We start from the raw sequence: 19,049 nt of genomic DNA, 5'->3' as shown, positions 1-19,049 counted from the left end.
CCCACTACACAGTATAATCTTCTCACAGTATCACCATCCAACCACACACAGTATAATCTTCTCACAGTACCACCATCCCATCACATATAGTATAATCTCACAGTATCACCATCCCACCACACACAGTATAATCTCACAGTACCACCATCCCCCCACACACAGTATAATCTTGTCACAGTATCACCATCCCACCACACACAGTATAATCTTCTCACAGTACCACCATACCCCCACACACAGTATAATCTTCTCACAGTATCACCATCCCACCACACACAGTATAATCTTCTCACAGTATCACCATCCCACCACACACAGTATAATCTTCTCACAGTATCACCATCCCACCGCACACAGTATAATCTTCTCACAGTATCACCATCCCACCACACACAGTATAATCTTCTCACAGTATCACCATCCCACCACACACAGCATAATCTTCTCACAGTACCACCATCCCACCACACACAGTATAATCTTCTCACAGTACCACCATCCCACCGCACACAGTATAATCTTCTCACAGTATCACCATCCCACCACACACAGTATAATCTTCTCACAGTATCACCATCCCACCACACACAGTATAATCTTCTCACAGTATCACCATCCCCCCACACACAGTATAATCTTCTCACAGTACCACCATCCCACCACACACAGTATAATCTTCTCACAGTATCACCATCCCACCACACACAGTATAATCTTCTCACAGTATCACCATCCCACCACACACAGTATAATCTTCTCACAGTATCACCATCCCACCACACACAGTATAATCTTCTCACAGTATCACCATCCCACCACACACAGTATAATCTTCTCACAGTATCACCATCCAACCACACACAGTATAATCTTCTCACAGTACCACCATCCCATCACATATAGTATAATCTCACAGTATCACCATCCCACCACACACAGTATTCCCCCCACTTTCTAATGTTCGCATAGTACTGCCCCCTACATGCACAAGATGGTTCCATCCACCCCACCGACAACCTCACAGCTAATTATCATATACTCACTTCGCCTCATTCTTGGTGCAGATACTAATGAACCCAGGATCTATGAGATATTTACCATACAGTAGTTGGATAGGCAGGAGTGTATCATCCATAAAGGTAGCCCACTCGGTTGCTATGACGCCCATACATTGAGAGGGCTCGTGGGGTTTGGTATTGGTCACCCTCTCATTCTCATCATCACAATTTCAGCGATATCCACACTCCCATGACGGTGATACCATTGAATAGAATAGTGAGTCAGGGAGTCCAAAGCTCCTGATCCACTATTCAGCCTTCACCTGTGAGTCTGAGACTCCGTGCCCTGCAGGCACAATGACGTCACTACATCACACCTGTAGTATGGAGCCTCAGTACTCACACCGCACAGACCGGAGCAGTTCACCTCGGGAACGGGGTTGGGTGAATAGTGTGTGTGTTTTTAAATCAGGAATTGTGGAGGCTTAATATTAAGGGAAGAGCTGTTGGGACTCTCATACTGAATGTGTGGCTGGCAACAAAAATCCCTTGGACATAATGTGGCGTAATGGAGATGGGGAAGAGCAACCCAAACACCAGCGCCAATTGCACAAGCTCAAAATACACTGTGAAAACTAGGAGAAAGAATAAGAGCATGCGATAAATAGCATATAAAAGAGTCACATTTTCTTAGAAAAAAGTACTACAGCTAATACATATGTAACAATATGCTAGTCAGACAAAATAGATGGTATCAACCCAAAATACCCTACTCCTCCACCAAGGTGGAAAGGTAGCCCCAGTGTGCATCCCCATATGGGCCCACGTCCTGCAAGTAATAGTATGATAGAAGAGCCCAAACAGTAAATGCAGAATTAAACATCAAAAGATGAAGTGAGAGAGGGCGCTAGTGTAGTATAGTGACCCGCTGCAAGATGCAACCAAATAATATCAAAGACAGACCACAGGGGAGCTTACCGAGACAGGGAGGAAGGGAGAACCAGGCTGTGCCACCCCCGACGCGTGTTTCGCGGCGCCTCAGGCCTCTTTATCAAGAGGAATCTGAATGTGTGGCTGGTACGGGCCATTATACTGAGTAAGGGGTTGTTTTGCACTGTAAATGCCTCCATAGTGACTGGGGATCCTTATTTTCTGTAGCAGGGTGTGGTGGCCATAATACTGTGTGAGGTGCTGTGGGGGCCGTGATACTGTGTGGTGTTTGTTGTTGGTGGTGCTGGCATTCCAGGAGGGCGATAAGATACGGTTAAGGACCAAGAATATAAGTTTGAAGGTTCCTTCTGCTAAGTTGAGTCCCAAGTTTATTGGTCCTTACGAAATCTTAGAGGTGGTTAATCCTGTTGACTTTTGCTTGCGCTTGCCTCCGTCGTGCGGATCTCCAATGTGTTTCCTAAAAAGTAAATTATATTACAGTAGTAATAATGTCCCTAATTGGACCGTAAAGAAATTATGTTTCCCACTTGTCACCATAAATTAATATAGCGTGTTCCTCATTCTGGCCCTAAACAGTAATTTAGTCCCTCATCCTGGCCCCCTTTATTTAATAATCTTGCCCAGCCTGGCCCCTTTATTTTATGATGTGCCCCAGTCTGGCCTCCTATGTCCCTTGTCCAGCCTGGCCCCCAGATATCCATCCTGCACCCCCAGCTATACATACTTGCCCTCATATGTGTCTTATTCTGCCCCCTTATATCCTTCCTGGTCCCTTTTCCTGGCTCCTCCATATATCCATCCTGGTTCGCCGCCTAAAACCTTCATTGCGCATGTCCAAAAACCTGCCGTCTCTTGCATACAGAAAGAGGCTGGCGTTCCACACCGGAGCGCACGCCTGCAATCGTCAAGTATGAGACGCCTGTCTGCGCCTGCCCAGAGGAGCACCACAGGACATTGGGGGCGACCATGTTCGTACGCTCAGCTTGTATTGTAATCATCAGGAGCGCACGTCTATAACTGTTGAGACATGTTATATTTTATGACCGTTTATGGAAACATCACAGTGAATTGATTGTGAAACCCTCAGCGTGGATTTCAGGTATTTCATTCATTCTATGTCTCCTGCTTTGTACATAATATCATTCTATCCCCTTTTTGATTTATACCGCTGGAAATAGGGTTTGATGTGTGGGGTTTTTTTAATTTTTTTCTTTGTTCAAATTCATTAAGGAGACTATCTATGACCTGGGAAATGTGGGTGTGTTTGTCTTGGCTGGACATGATTGGTCCTTGGACTCCATTTTAGGATATATAAACTAGTCCTATATGGCATTTGGACAGGTTTGCCTTTCTATCTGGACACCTCATATCCATGAATTGGCTGGTTCCTGTCAGGAACACCGCACTGAACTTGCTCACTGAGCCAGTGCGCGTGTCCTGAGTAAAGCAAACTGTGCTCAGAGATACCTGTGGAGCCGGCAGCAGCAGAGAAGGTGCGTACTTCAGAACAGCAGGACCTGAAGCACGTGACTGCTGGGGGCATGGCCTAAACCTCAGAGAGCTAGGAGCTGCAGGAAAACTCATAGCAGGGTAACTACGGGACAAAGTTACCAAGGGGCATAGACAGGGGCGATAACAGATCAAGCCGGGGTCAAAGCACGAGATAGCACGACAATACCAGAGGATTAGACAGAACGGATAGTCAAGACGTAGCCAATAAGTCATACACGGAGATAGCTGCAAAGTACAAGAGGGGCGAGCAGAGAATAGTCAGGTCACAGGCAATGAGTCATACACAGAGAGGGTAGCGCAGTACAGAATCAACAGGCAAACTCACAACGGGGACAGAACCGGGTCAGAACCATATAAGCAAGCTATAAGACAACGAACAGGCACACAGGGGTCAACACACTCGGCCAAAGGCAAAAGTATAACTGACGGGGATTGGAGTTTCTCAGGGGTAGAAGAAACTCTCTCTGAATCAAACAGAGGCCACAATAATTAACCCCAGGCATGCAGGTCAAAGCCTGCACTGGGCTCCAGACATTAACCCCTGACGACTGGGATCATTACAGTTCCTTATTGTGCCTCCTGATGAACCGTGAACGGGGAAACGCATCGAGGCTGGAAGCTAAGTTTGGGTTAACCCCCAGCTGTTTCTTTGATTTTTTTTCTGGCAATTGATATCATCCATTGCCTTCTATCGGAACCAATATGGATATAATTCTGGTGTTCCTTTATTGAACCACGCTATTTTTTACCTCTTGTCTGTGCTTGTCTGATTTTACTGCAGAGAGATTTTTTCTTTTTTTGGCTTTATCTGATAATGCATATGGAATCTATGTTTTCTGTAGTCTATTAATACCCAAAAAGACAAGATTGCCACTATCTACTGGTAGCTTATGGAATCTATATTTTCTGTGGTCTATTAATACCCAAAAAGACAAGATGTGCTACTATCTACTGGTTATACAAGACGTTACTCTATGTTTACATGTACCGTATTTTCCGCTTTGTAAGATGCACTTTTTTTCCCCCAAACTTGGGGGGAAAATGAGGGTGCGTCTTACAAAGAGGATATACATTACAAGGTGTAGGCCGCATGGGTGTCCGGCTGTCCGTCGGCACTGTGGGTGTCTCCGGGTGTCCAGCCGTGTCTCCACGTGCCCAGCGGTGTCTCCGGTTCCAATCCCGGGGCTCTGGTGACATTTTGCGACAGGCCAGAGCCCCGGGGCTCCCTCTCGGTTCCCTCTGTTTTGGGCTCTGGCAATATGGCGGCTGCCGCCTGGGGTGGTGCATGCGCTGATGATGATCTTGGGACAGATCTCTCTGAAATCTCATCTCTCGAGATCTCAGTCCCGAGATCATCATCAGCGCATGCGCTGTCCCCGGCGGCGGCCGCCATATTGCCGGAGCCCAAAACAGGGAACCGAGAGGGAGCCCCGGGGCTCTGGCCTCTCGCAAAATGTCGCCAGAGCCCCGGGATTGGAATCGGAGACACCGCTGGGCACGTGGAGACACGGCTGGGCACCCGGAGACACCCACAGCGCCTACGGACACCCGGTAAATGTGGGCATAGCCCCGGGCTGCTGCACAGACCCCCCTGGCAGCAGCGCAAGCCCCCTTGGTAGCAGCATGAGTCCCCCTGGTAGCAGCATGAGCCCCCCCTGGCAGCAGTACAGCCCCCCTGGCAGCAGCACAAGCCCACCCTGGTAGCAGCACGAGCCCCCCTGGCAGCAGCATGAGCCCCCCTGGTAGCAGCATGAGCCCCCCTGATAGCAGCATGAGCCCCCCCTGGTAGCAGCATGAGCCCCCCCTGGCAGCAGCGTGAGCCCCCCTGGTAGCAGCATGAGCCCCCCTGGCAGCAGTGTGAGCCCCCTGGTAGCAGCACGAGCCCCCCTGGTAGCAGCATGAGCCCCCCTGGCAGCGCACTGCACATCGGAGCACCCGCTCATCCCTTCCTGCGGTCTGCAGTATCACCCCACTCCTGCCTCCTCCAGCAGCGACCCTGGGACCCCACTTCACCGCAGCCACCACCCACGGTAAGCAATAAGACACCTGGATTATAAGAGGCACCACCATTTTATTAAAAAAACGTATTTTCCTATTTTTCTCCTCAAAATTTGTGGTGCGTCCTATAATCCGGAGCGTCTTATAAAACGAAAAATACGGTAACAGCCTGTCTTTTATATATTGTACATTAACAGCCTGTGTATTTTATTAAGCAGTATCTTTTTCATCTCTTTTATTTGCTTATTGTTTTCCCACCTGTAGTTTATAAGGATCATTTAGGGTGAGTCTGGGAGAGCCGCCGCGGAGTGGGGGTGCCAAATCGTATCTTTTAGGGTGCCAACCTCCACTGTCAGGAAGGGATAGCAGGCTAGCGTAGGGCTATCATAGGTTATTATTGTATAGTTTGTTAATTGTGTTATTGCACTAGGGGGTGTTTTTTACCTCAATTTATTAAAGTTTCATGTTTTTAAAGGGATTATATGATTGCACTAATATAGCGTGTTCCTCATTCTGGCCCTAAACAGTAATTTAGTCCCTCATCCTGGCCCCCTTTATTTAATAATCTCACCCAGCCTGGCCCTCTTTATTTTATGATATGCCCCAGCCTGGTCCCCTATGTCCCTTGTCCAGCCTGGCCCCCAGATATCCATCCTGCACCACCAGCTATACATACTGGCCCTCATATGTCTCTTATCCTGCCCCTATATATCTTTCCTGGGCCACCATATATCCTTCCTGGTCCCTTTTCCTGGATCCCCCATATATCCATCCTTATCCACCATATATGTCCAACCTGGACCCCCATATATATATGCTTCCTGGTCTTTTGTTCTTCCCCCATATCCCCATATATGCAATCTGCCCCCATATATGTCCATCCTTGCCCTTCCCCATATATCCATCCTGGACCCCAATGTGTATCCTTCCTGTCCCCATATGTCTCCATCCTGGTCCCCCATGTGCCTCTATCCTGGCCCCCATATGCATCCAGCCTAACCCCTATGTGTCTCCATCCTGGCCCCCCATGTGTATCCATCCTGGCCCCCATGTGTATCCATCCTGGCCCCCATGTTTATCCATCCTGGCACCCCCATGTGTATCCATCCTGGCCCCCTATGCGTATCCATCCTGGCCCCCCCATGTGTATCCATCCTGGCCCCCCCCATGTGTATCCATCCTGGCCCCCATGTGTATCCATCCTGGCCCCCCCATGTGTACCCATCCTGGTCCCCCCATGTGTATCCATCCTGGCCCCCCCATGTGTATCCATCCTGGCTCCCCATGTGTATCCATCCTGGCCCCTCATGTGTATCCATCCTGGCCGCTCATGTGTATCCATCCTGGCCCCCCCATGTGTATCCATCCTGGCCCCTCATGTGTATCCATCCTGGCCCCCATGTGTCTCCATCCTGCCCCCCCATGTGTATCCATCCTGGCCCCCCATGTGTATCCATCCTGGCCCCCCCATGTGTATCCATCCTGGCCCCCCATGTGTATCCATCCTGGCCCCCTATGCGTATCCATCCTGGCCCCCCCATGTGTATCCATCCTGGCCCCCCCATGTGTATCCATCCTGGCCCCCCATGTGTATCCATCCTGGCCCCCCCATGTGTACCCATCCTGGTCCCCCCATGTGTATCCATCCTGGCCCCCCCATGTGTATCCATCCTGGCTCCCCATGTGTATCCATCCTGGCCCCTCATGTGTATCTATCCTGGCCGCTCATGTGTATCCATCCTGGCCCCCCCATGTGTATCCATCCTGGCCCCTCATGTGTATCCATCCTGGCCCCCATGTGTCTCCATCCTGCCCCCCCATGTGTATCCATCCTGGCCCCTCATGTGTATCCATCCTGGCCCCCCATGTGTATCCATCCTGGCCCCCCCATGTGTACCCATCCTGGTCCCCCCATGTGTATCCATCCTGCCCCCCATGTGTATCCATCCTGGCTCCCCATGTGTATCCATCCTGGCCCCTCATGTGTATCCATCCTGGCCGCTCATGTGTATCCATCCTGGCCCCCCATGTGTATCCATCCTGGCCCCTCATGTGTATCCATCCTGGCCCCCATGTGTCTCCATCCTGCCCCCCCATGTGTATCCATCCTGGCCCCCCCATGTGTATCCATCCTGGCCCCTCATGTGTATCCATCCTGGCCCCCCCATGTGTATCCATCCTGGCCCCCCATGTGTATCCATCCTGGCCCCCCATGTGTATCCATCCGGCCCCCCATGTGTATCCATCCGGCCCCTCATGTGTCCATCCTGGCCCCCATGTGTCTCCATCCTGCCCCCCCATGTGTATCCATCCTGGCCCCCCATGTGTATCCATCCTGGCCCCCCCATGTGTATCCATCCTGGCCCCCCCATGTGTCTCCATCCTGGCCCCCCCATGTGTATCCATCCTGGCCCCTCCATGTGTTTCCATCCTGGCCCCCATGTGTCTCCATCCTGCCCCCCATGTGTATCCATCCTGGCCCCCCCATGTGTCTCCATCCTGCCCCCCCATGTGTATCCATCCTGGCCCCTCATGTGTATCCATCCTGGCCCCTTATGTGTATCCATCCTGGCCCCCCATGTGTCTCCATCCTGGCCCCCATGTGTCTCCATCCTGCCCCCCCATGTGTATCCATCCTGGCCCCCTCATGTGTCTCCATCCTGCCCCCCATGTGTATCCATCCTGGCCCCTCATGTGTATCCATCCTGGCCCCTCATGTGTATCCATCCTGGCCCCTCATGTGTATCCATCCTGGCCCCCCCATGTGTCTCCATCCTGGCCCCCATGTGTCTCCATCCTGGCCCCCTATGTGTATCCATCCTGGCCCCCCCATGTGTATCCATCCTGGCCCCCCCATGTGTATCCATCCTGGCCCCCAATGTGTATCCATCCTGGCCCCCCCATGTGTCTCCATCCTGCCCCCCATGTGTCTCCATCCTGCCCCCCCCATGTGTATCCATCCTGGCCCCCCCATGTGTATCCATCCGGGCCCCTCATGTGTATCCATCCTGGCCCCCCATGTATACCCATCCTGGCCCCCATGTGTCTCCATCCTGGCCCCCCCATGTGTATCCATCCTGGCCCCCATGTGTATCCATCCTGGCTCCTTGTCCTGGCTTCATGTACAGAGAGAGAGGACAAAAAAAAGATTTCTCTTACCTTCCTGCGCTTCCAGCGCCGTGTTGCGTCCTCCTCTGCAGGTCCGCAGTGCACTTAGTAAAATGGCCTCCGACATAGCAGAGGCCGGCAGTGAATGTGTGCGCACATCGCTTGTGGCATGTAACGGTGATGTCATATGCCAGTGACGGCAAGCGCACACTCTTCAGTATTGATTGGGACATGCGCCGCAGCGGTTCAGGTAATGACCCCTGCATGCGCTCACCCCTGCACATACTCTGCCTGCGCTTTTAAAAGGCCCGCACCCCTAAAAACTGCAGACTTTTTTTCTTTCTCTCTTCTTCTCTTCTTCTTCTCCTCCTTTTCTTCCCACAGCCAAGGGTCCACCGGGGATTTCCCCGATACCCCGCCAGGCCAGTCCGACCCTGTGAGTGTGTGTGTATATTATATATATTTTTTCCTTTTAAGTTGAGGGCTCCAATTCCAGCTATTGCTGTCAGACCTATGATTTCTATCTACTCCACAGTGTATAGGATAATGGGGTACAATAAAATCGTTAAGGACGAGACATAACTGACATTGTGCAGTGACTCTGTTTTCCATATAGTGACGGATTATTTATTTTTTTAAACTCTTTTTATTGAAAGATTCCACAAAATAAGATGACAAACATATGACAATGCAGCGTAAGATCAGAATAATCCGTATAATCTCCATCCACAGTGACAGAGATATAATATCACACTTTCAATAATAAACAAAACGAATGAGACACAGCATTCACCATAATGTGCTCTATAAAGCATTGCTCCTCCTCACCAACAGGTCCGTTATCAGAGTTATGAGCTCGTACCAGGTCAGGTTATAATAGACACATATTCTCAAGCCCACACATATCATCACTTTCATACTCTGGAAGGGATATACATCAGGGATTGTATCCGAGATGGAGGAGACCATGGCATTAGGAGCCAAGTGTGACAAGGGTGAGTTACACCACCTTTCCCGAATCCTATGGAACTTCTGGGGACATCCTCTTTGTCTATATAATATGTTTCCATAAGGAATTATGTCGTTTGCTAATTAGGAAAGCCTAAGGCCAGAAATAATCCCCATAAATCACTGTACATGGAGACTTTGGGATCAGATCATTTCTGTCCGTTGTGTTTGTGGAAACAAAAAATCTTTTCTAAAAGCCTCAAACTTCTGTGTGTGACTCAGAGCTGAGATCTAACGTGAGAGAAGATTCCAGTGCGGGGAAGACGGGAAACCTTCATATAGACGGCCGGTGGGGATGGAGGCAGTGACCGACTCTGGCCAAATCTGTTTCTAAAGCCGCAGTAGAAGATGAAGATGTCGTCCTCATCATGAAGGAGTTATTTCTCATGTCGCGTGTAATGAATATCTCCTGCAGTATTGCTAATGCCGATTCCAGTGTCGGTAATGAGACGAGAATTAGCGTTATGGAAGATGAGTCTATGAGGAACGTGTTCAGCTGCCGACTCCGAGGAGGAAACTGCTTGTTGTCTGTGGCCTAAATATATAGGTTTTATTAGTAGATGTCAGGGAAGAAAACTAAACCCTGTAAGATAATAAATCTCCTCATATGTTTCCCTTATTATCTCCAGTAATTGTATTATTACACAGGATTCTTATGATGTTACATCGGATCATCTTCTTCTCATTCAGGTCTCTACAATATCGGATCCTCTCAGTGAAGATCTTCTACAGAAGAGAATTTTCCTGATTTACCCATCAAGGATGGATATGGACAGAGACAAGATGGCGGAGAGGATATTACACCTCACCCTAGAGATCCTCTTCCGTCTCACTGGAGAGGTGAGAGATTCTGATGACGTCACATTACATCATTCTTATCTATGGGAGTAATGGACAGAACTGGAGAGGTGAGGACTCTGGAAATGTCTGGAGTGAGATTTATTAATGTGTCTCTCCATAACCAGGATTACACAGTGGTGAAGAAGACCTCTAGTGATCACTGTCAGGACCCTGTGTCTGAGGGATCTGGAAGACCCCTGAGCCCAATCACGGGGCCTCCACCTCTCCCCCTGATCCATGAGGACATCAATGACCAGAAGATCCTAGACCTCACCTACAAGATAACTGAGCTGCTGACTGGAGAGGTGACACTGCTGGGAATGCTGGGACATTATACAGTAACACTATGAAGGGATCGGGGGGATGACGGTATCATTGTATGTGTCAGGTTCCTATAAGGTGTCAGGATGTCGCTGTCTATTTCTCCATGGAGGAGTGGGAGTATTTAGAAGGACACAGATATCTGTACAAGAACGTCATAATGGAGGTTCCCCAGCCCCTCACATCACCAGGTAATAGACAGGACTAAATACACACGGCCTATAATTATCTGTATGTAGAGAATGAATTCAGTCCCTGTATGTGTTTCCTCCAGATCTATCCAGTAAGAGGACAACACCAGAGAGATGGCCCCGTCCTCTTCTTCCACAGGACTGGAAACAAGAAGATCCCAGTGTTCCTCAGGATCATCAGGTAGATGGAGAGAAGGTGTCAGGAGATCTCCCCTATGATGTGTAGGCGGCTGTGAAGGTCTTGTGCTCAGTCTTGTTTTATCCACCAGTATTATATGTTTTATACTTGTGTAATGAGAACGGTGGAGATGGCAGGATTAGAGCTGATCATAGATGGGACTTCTCCATCTGTCAGTGACTTTTACAATATTTGTTTCAGGGTGAAGATCTGACCCATATTAATACAACAGAGACATATGTGAGGGGTGATGAGCGGTGTAAAGAGGAGATTCCCACATATGACTACCCAGGTGAGTAGTAACCACTGAATGCAGAGAAGTCACAGATTCTTCTCAGTCACCGGCTGTGGCTGCTTTATGGGTGGTGTAGTCCGTCCGTATTACCATGTTCACCATTTTGCCTCTAGACCACAACATTCTCCTCCACCCAAAACTGTTCACATGACTTTGGGCATTGAAAGCCCTTTTCTATAGAACTTACAACCTGGAGGATCCACCTACCCCCTGGGATTAGGAGACGCTGACCGTTACCTGCCCAGATTAACTATAAAGCCAAATGACATCGTACGTAGAATGTGCTGACAAGATAGAAAATCACTTGAAGAAAAATCTTATGCTGGGCCTGTAAGAGAAAGCGGAGGGTAATGATGCTGTTGGCTTCCTAGATCCCTGAGATCTTATCGGATGAATCTTCTCTCCCTTCTGTGCTGCTGAATGTCTCATGGTCCCTACAAGACCAGGTCCAGTCTTTCTGGCCAAACTTCCCTTTTATGATCGACAACAGTAAATGTGCAGTGAGGCCAAGTGTGAATTTCTGTACAATGACAGCAGAGTTTCCCTTTATCCTGACTTTTCAATTTGTATTAACACTACTATATTTTTCAAACTATAAGACACACTTTTTTCTTTCAAAAATGTGGAGGAAAATGGGGGGTGCGCCTTATAGTCCGGATGTACCGGCTCTGGCTGTGGTGGGGAGGTGGGGGAACGGCATCGGCGGAGCAGCGGGTCACACGAGGCTGGAGCCGGTGACTGCGGCTAACTCCTGTTCCCGCTGCTAAAGAGAAATGAATATTCACTGCATTCCACTCCCATGGGCTTTGAGGGCAATGAATATTCTTTTCTCTTTAATAATAGTATCTTGATATGATTAGCCCCCAACCCCAGTCCTGGTATGCATGGCCCCATCCTTATATTTGGCCCACACCACCATCTCCATCCTGGTATGCATGGCCCCATCAGAAAACATTAAAAAACAAACCATCACACTTACTTACCCCGCACTCCCTCGCAGCGTCCTGCTCCGGTGCCATAAACTGCTATATGCTTGTAAGCAGCACATGGCAGGGACGACATGCACTGCTCACAAGCAGAGCACAGCTGCCAGGACTGTGCATGCAAGGGGCAGTGAGTATTCATTGCTCTTCAGTAGCGCGCAGTGTCAGCCACCGGCTTCCTGCTGCTACCGGCGGTCATGTGTGCCGCTACTTAAGAGAAATGAATATTCACTGCATTCCACGCCCATGGGCTTTGAGGACAATGAATATTCATTTCTCTTTAATAATAGTATCTTGATATGATTAGCCTCCAACCCCGGTCCTGGTATGCATAGCCCCATCCTTATAATTGGCCCACACCCCCATCCCCATCCAAATCCTTGTATGCATGGCCCCATCAGAAAACATTAAAAAACAAATCATTACACTTACTTACCTCGCGCTCCCTCGCAGCGTCCTGCTCCGGTGTCAGCAACTGCTATATGCTTGTAAGCAGCACATGACAGGGACGTCACGTGCTGCTCACAAGCAGAGCACAGCTGCCAGGACTGTGCATGCAAAGGGCAGTGAGTATTCATTGCTCTTCAGTAGCACGCAGTGTCAGCCACCGGCTTCCTGCTGCTACCTGTGGTCACGTGTGCCGCTACTTAAGAGACATGAATATTCATGAATACTCACTGTTCTCAGCGCTGCTTACAAGCATAATGCAGTTGCTGGCACCAGAGCAGGACGCTGCAAGGGAGCGCCGGGTAGGAAAGTGTAATGGTTTTTTTTTTGTAATGTTTTCTGATGGGGCCACACATATCAGGATAGGAATGTGGGTGGGGGACACTTATAAGGATGGGGTCCTGCATACCAGGTCAAGATGGGGCCCTGCATACCAAGACGAGATGGGGCCTTGCATACCAGGACGAGATGGGGCCCTGCATACCAGGACGAGATGGGGCCCTGCATACCAGGATGAGATGGGGCCCTGCATACCAGGACGAGATGGCGCCCTGCATACCAGGATGAGATGGGGCCCTGCATACCAGGACGAGATTGGGCCCTGCACTGCATACCAGGACGAGATGAGGTCTGTGCATACCAGGACGAGATGGGGCCATGCATACCAGGATAGGGATGAGGTGCAATGCATACTAGGATGAGATATGGGACCATGCATACTAGGACGAGATGGGGGCCCTGCATACCAAGATAAGGATGGGGCCATGCACACCAGAATAAGGATGGGGCCATGCACACCAGAATATGGATGGGGCCATTCATACCAGGATAGGGATGATGGGGTCATGCATACCAGGACAAGATTGTGTCCCTTCATACCAGGTGTCACGGGGCAGTAAGGGGAAAACAGGGGATATGGAACCATTGCCTCTGAACTGCCCCTAAGACTAAGGGGGTGCTCTGACTTTCCTTAACTTGGGGGTACACTTAATGGTAGTGAGGCCCAAGTCTCCGACCTGTCCCTCTCCTGCAATGCTCCAGGACAGCAGAGTTAGCCACCTGAAAACAGCAGACAACTGAAGATCCACAGGACTCTGTCAGCTCCTGAACTCCAGCTTGGTTGGTCTCCAAAGAGAAACAATATCACCAACAGTTAGTTGGTGCACCTGGTGAGCTTATGTAGAACGGCGGGAGTGGTTTCCGCCTGCATAGGTAATTAATCACAATGCAGTAACACCAGCGGCCACCAGGGGGAAAAACTCAGCAGAAGACCAACTAAACATGCAGTAACACCAGCTGCAAAAACTAATATTAACCCCCGATGACCTGAAAAATGGATCGTGACACCAGGATAAGGATGGGACCATGCATACCAGGATGGAAATGAGGGGGCCATGCATACCAGGACAGGGATGAGGGGGCCATGCATACCAGGACAGGGATGAGGGGGCCATGCATACCAGGACAGGGATGAGGAGGCCATGCATACCAGGACAGGGATGAGGGGGCCATGCATACCAGGACAGGGATGAGGGGGCCATGCATACCAGGGTAGGGATGAGGGGGCCATGTGTATCAGAATGGGGATGAGGGGACCATATATACCAGGATAGGGGATATTAAGTACAGAATTGAGAACATTTTTTGCTTCAATTTTTTCCCCTAATTTCCTCTAAAACTTAGGTGCGTCTTATAGTCCAAAAATACGGTAATTTCAAGGAGGATTGTAATAAACTACAGGACAAACATTCCACCTGTGCCATGATAGATCTCTAAGCTGTGCGTGGCCGATGGCTGTAATATACATTTATTCCCGCCTGCAGGAGATGTGTTGGCTCCAGCCCTGGTTTCATAGATTCTCTCCACATCATAAATCACATTGCTTTCAGATTACTGCACAATCGCTCCTGAAATGGGGGCGCTAATACTTTCTCTACTCTTCTGGTCAGGACTCATAGTGGCTCCAATGGTCCACCATAAATGAGTGCAGCTCCAGTTTAGTGTTCTCCCCTCGTACATACGTTGTTGTTGTTGGGGATGTAACATATTTTTATTCTATGTCTTTTTTTAACCTGTTCATTCTGTATGATGGTTTAATTGTGGTGGGATCGGCCTTCCTGCCTAATGTGAGTCTGTAACTCCCTGATAGTCCTGAAAAAAAGCTCTCCATTGCCTCTTCCAAATGTCTGAGATGTCTTAAAGGGAACCTGTCAGCCAGATTGTGCTCAGTAACCTACAGTCACTGTCAGGTTGGCACCGTTGTACTGATTACAATGATACCTGGTGATGAAATCCGTCTTGTGGTTGTTGTTTAATCTGTATTTGTAGTTTTCAGTTAATGAGATTCTCGTGCTTTTTGGGCGGGGCTGTGGGCGGGGCTTTATGAGGTGCTCTGATTACATATTCATCTGTATTGACTTATGACAGGTTGTGGATCCCTCACTGACCTGCCCCCCATTATTACATAATGCATATAATAGTGTTGTAGTGTTGATATTATTGTTGACAATGCCTATAATATTGTGGCTATTGTGACGCTTGGAAAAATAAATTTACAAGGGACACCAGCGGCGCCTGTCCAGTATCATCTATCTCTTATAGTTTTTACTGCGCAGGTGCCACCATCGCCGGTGACATTTTTCTGGATGTAATTTTTTATGTAAAATAGGGGGCAGGTCACTGAAGGATCAGTGTCATAAGCCAATACAGATGAATATGTACGCATAGCACCACATAAGGCCCCGCCCACAGCCCAACCCACATCCACTCCCACAATCCCACCCCAAAGCATGAGAATCTCATTTACTAAAAACTACAAATAAAGATTAAACATTAACCAGCCCAAACAAGGCACATCTATTAGATGCGCCAATTCCGACACTTTGCCCAGCTTTTCCCATTGGCCCTTTAGTGGTGACAAGTGGGGTTCATATTTGTGGGGTTGATGTCACCTTTGTATTGTCAGGTGACATCAAGCCCACGACTTAGTAATGGAAAGGTGTCTATACATTACCAACCCCATAGTTACATCTAATATATAAAGCTGAATGTGTGTGTGTGTGTGTGTGTGTGTGTATGTCTGGGATTGGCATCTGTACCGTCGCAGCTACAGCCACAAAATTTTGCACAGTCACACGTCTGGATCCCGAGAGCGTCATAGGCTATGTTGTGAGGCGAAATTTTAACCCCGCGCATTCCAATTCACCAAACAATTTTGCCTATTATTCTTATCATTTCTATGGTGTTATCGTCCTTCTGTAAAGCTGGAAAAAACACAATTTATTACCGTGCCAACACAGACCTCCCTCTGACACAGACTGCAGTGGGAGTCCAGTATCACACAGGATAGGACTAGATACTCGGCTCAGCAGTCAGTATCACACAGGATAGGATTAGATACACAGCTCAGCAGTCAGTATCACACAGGATAGGATTAGACACATGGCTCAGGAGTCAGTATCACACAGGATAGGATTAGATACACAGCTCAGCAGTCAGTATCACAGAGGATAGGAGTAGATGCACAGCTCAGCAGTCAGTATCACACAGGATAGGAATAGATACATGGCTCAGCAGACAGTGAAACACAGGATAGGATTAGATACACAGCTCAGCAGTCAGTATCACACAGGAGAGGATTAGACACATGGCTCAGCAGTCAGTATCACACAGGATAGGATTAGATACACAGCTCAGCCGTCAGTATCACAGAGGATAGGATTAGATACACAGCTCAGCAGTCAGTATCACACAGGAGAGGATTAGACACATGGCTCAGCAGTCAGTATCACACAGGATAGGATTAGATACGCAGCTCAGCACACAGTATCACACAGAATAGGGTTAGATACACGGCTCAGCAGACGGTATCACACAGGATAGGATTAGATACACAGCTGAGCAGAAAGTATCACACAGGAGCGGATTAGGGACACAGCTCAGCAGACATTATCACACAGGAGAGGATTAGATACACAGCTCAGCAGTCAGTATCACACGGGATAGGATTAGATAAATAGCTCAGCAGTCAGTATCACACAGGATAGGATTAGATACACAGCTCAGCAGAAAGCATCACACAGGAGAGGATTAGGTACACAGCTCAGCAGACATTATCACACAGGATAGGATTAGATACACGGCTCAGCAGACAGTATCACACAGGATAGGGTTAGATACACGGCTCAGTAGACAGTATCACACAGGATAGGATTAGATACACAGATACACATGTTGTTTATCAAAAGGCTCTTGAATGAGTTGAAAATAAAATACTATCAATACTTGGGTAATCGTTTAGTTAATTTGTGTTGCAAATCTGTAGTGTTGAATATGATGTGAAATGTTTTTATGTGCAATATAATCATTATAATTTGTGATAACTAACCACAGTTGGTTACTATGCCCAGGCAACGCCGGGCTCTTCAGTTAGTAGTAAATAAAGACACAGCCAGAATAAAGTCTTTTATTAGAAATAAAACAAAACAGTTTTCCTTTTTTATTTAAAAATAGCAAACACAGTTATACTCACCTAACGCCTATTTCCACCGAAGACCTCGTTCTCCTGTAATAAAAATAAAAAACAACAATATACTATACCTGTCTGTCGCTCTATCCCACACTATAATCCAGGTCTGGGGAATAATTAGTTTTCATCCTGGATGGTGCCAAGATGCGACCGTCCAGGCTGAGAACCACTGGTGAATGAGCTGCTGCAAGCGCAGCATCATTGACCAGCAGTGACATCATCAAGGTTTCCAGCCAGGCTGAACTGCAGTGACCTCAGGACCGTGGGAAAAAGTCAGTGATGAGGTCACCACAGTTCAAGCTAAGTGACGTCACAGCAGATCATCGTGAGAATTCTCTGTGTTATTTTTAAATAAAAAACGAAAACTGCGTTTTGTTTTATTTCTAATAAAAGACTTTATTCTGGCTGTCTTTATTTACCATATAACTATAGGATTAGTAATGGATAGGTGTCTTATAGACACCTCTCCATTACTAAGCTGTGGGCTTGATGTCACCTGACAATACAAGGGTGACATCAACCCCATAAATATGAACCCCACTTGCCATCACTACAGGGCAAGTGGGAAGAGCCGGGAAAATGCCAGAATTGGCGCATCTCATAGATGTGCCTTTTCTGGGAAGCTGCAAGCTGCTTTTTTATCCTGGGAGGGGCAATATCCATGGCCCCTTACAAGCCTGAGAATACCAGCCCCCAGTTGTCAGCTTTAGCAATGCTGGTTGTCAAAAATGGAGGGGACCCCATACTGTTTTTTTTTAAATTATTTATTTAAATAATTAAAAAACAGTGTTGGGACCCCTCTATTCTTGATAACCAGCCTTACTGAAGCTGACAGCTGAGGCTTGCAGCCCCCAGTTGTGAGTTTTGCCAGACTGATTATAGAAAATACAGGGGAACCCTGTACAGAGGACTGAACCAGAGGAGAACAGCGCTGTATCTGGCAGATTCCGGCCATGTGCTTTGCGCTTTAGTAGGGTGTGGTACTTTCCAGTTGGCTGAAGTAGGGAGCAGATTACTCCAGCTGGACAGCAGGAACAGATCCCAGATGAGATTGGACACACCATATGCAGATGCCCTAATATAACTAAATGACAGAAAACCAGAATAGTAGAAATCCCCATAAAGTGATTCCATTTCATAAATTAATTCACTGAGGGTTATAATCTATAGGAGGAGTGAATATTTTGACTCCACAGCCACTTTCTGGAAAATAACACGCAGTGGATGTTGAAGAGTGAAAATTGCACATCTGCCATTTTATTACCCAGCACATAGTGCCCAGATTGTGCTCCAGGAGACACACACCATAAATTAAGTGGATTTTTCTCACTATAGTATTGCTAAATACAGGGACCCTAAATGTTGTTTGCGCACACTGCAAGACTCCGAAGTGAGAGCGGATTTTGCTTTATTGGTTTATGGAAACCTTGTTGCTTTTCAGCAGCCTTTGAGCCACTAATAGTGCGGGAACCTCTGTTTTTCCAATGACAGATGATGGACCTGAGTGGGGACTTGTTTTTTGTGAGATGAGAATTGGTATTATTTTCGCCTACATAACATTGATTGGTTTCTTTTTATTCGATATTTGGGAGGCAGAATGAACAAACAGTTGAACACCGCACACTACTGGTTCATCCAACAAGGTTTTCTATTAGACTGTGAACTGTCATTGTCTTGGTAAATAATGAAAA

The 19,049-nt window shown here is 48.0% G+C and overlaps 1 protein-coding gene across 1 annotated transcript in view; it reads left to right on the top strand.

Annotated features, from left to right (window-relative positions):
• The first annotated feature begins 9,522 nt into the window (after positions 1-9,522).
• Positions 9,523-19,049, top strand: part of LOC141074066 (zinc finger protein 773-like) — a 10,773-nt gene continuing 1,246 nt past the window's right edge. Inside the window, exons 1-5 of the mRNA XM_073561583.1 lie at positions 9,523-9,562; positions 9,664-9,674; positions 10,804-10,927; positions 11,011-11,108; positions 11,307-11,397. Coding sequence (XP_073417684.1) covers positions 9,523-9,562; positions 9,664-9,674; positions 10,804-10,927; positions 11,011-11,108; positions 11,307-11,397 — 364 coding nt within the window. The remainder of the gene's footprint in view (positions 9,563-9,663; positions 9,675-10,803; positions 10,928-11,010; positions 11,109-11,306; positions 11,398-19,049) is intronic.

The sequence above is a fragment of the Dendrobates tinctorius genome, unplaced genomic scaffold (genome assembly GCF_039654945.1).
Source record: "Dendrobates tinctorius isolate UK_male_01 unplaced genomic scaffold, ASM3965494v1 ptg000322l, whole genome shotgun sequence".
In the NCBI taxonomy this organism is placed as follows: domain Eukaryota; kingdom Metazoa; phylum Chordata; class Amphibia; order Anura; family Dendrobatidae; genus Dendrobates; species Dendrobates tinctorius.
The sequence above is the reverse complement of the archived record's forward strand: the minus strand, read 5'-3'. Positions and strand labels throughout refer to the sequence as shown.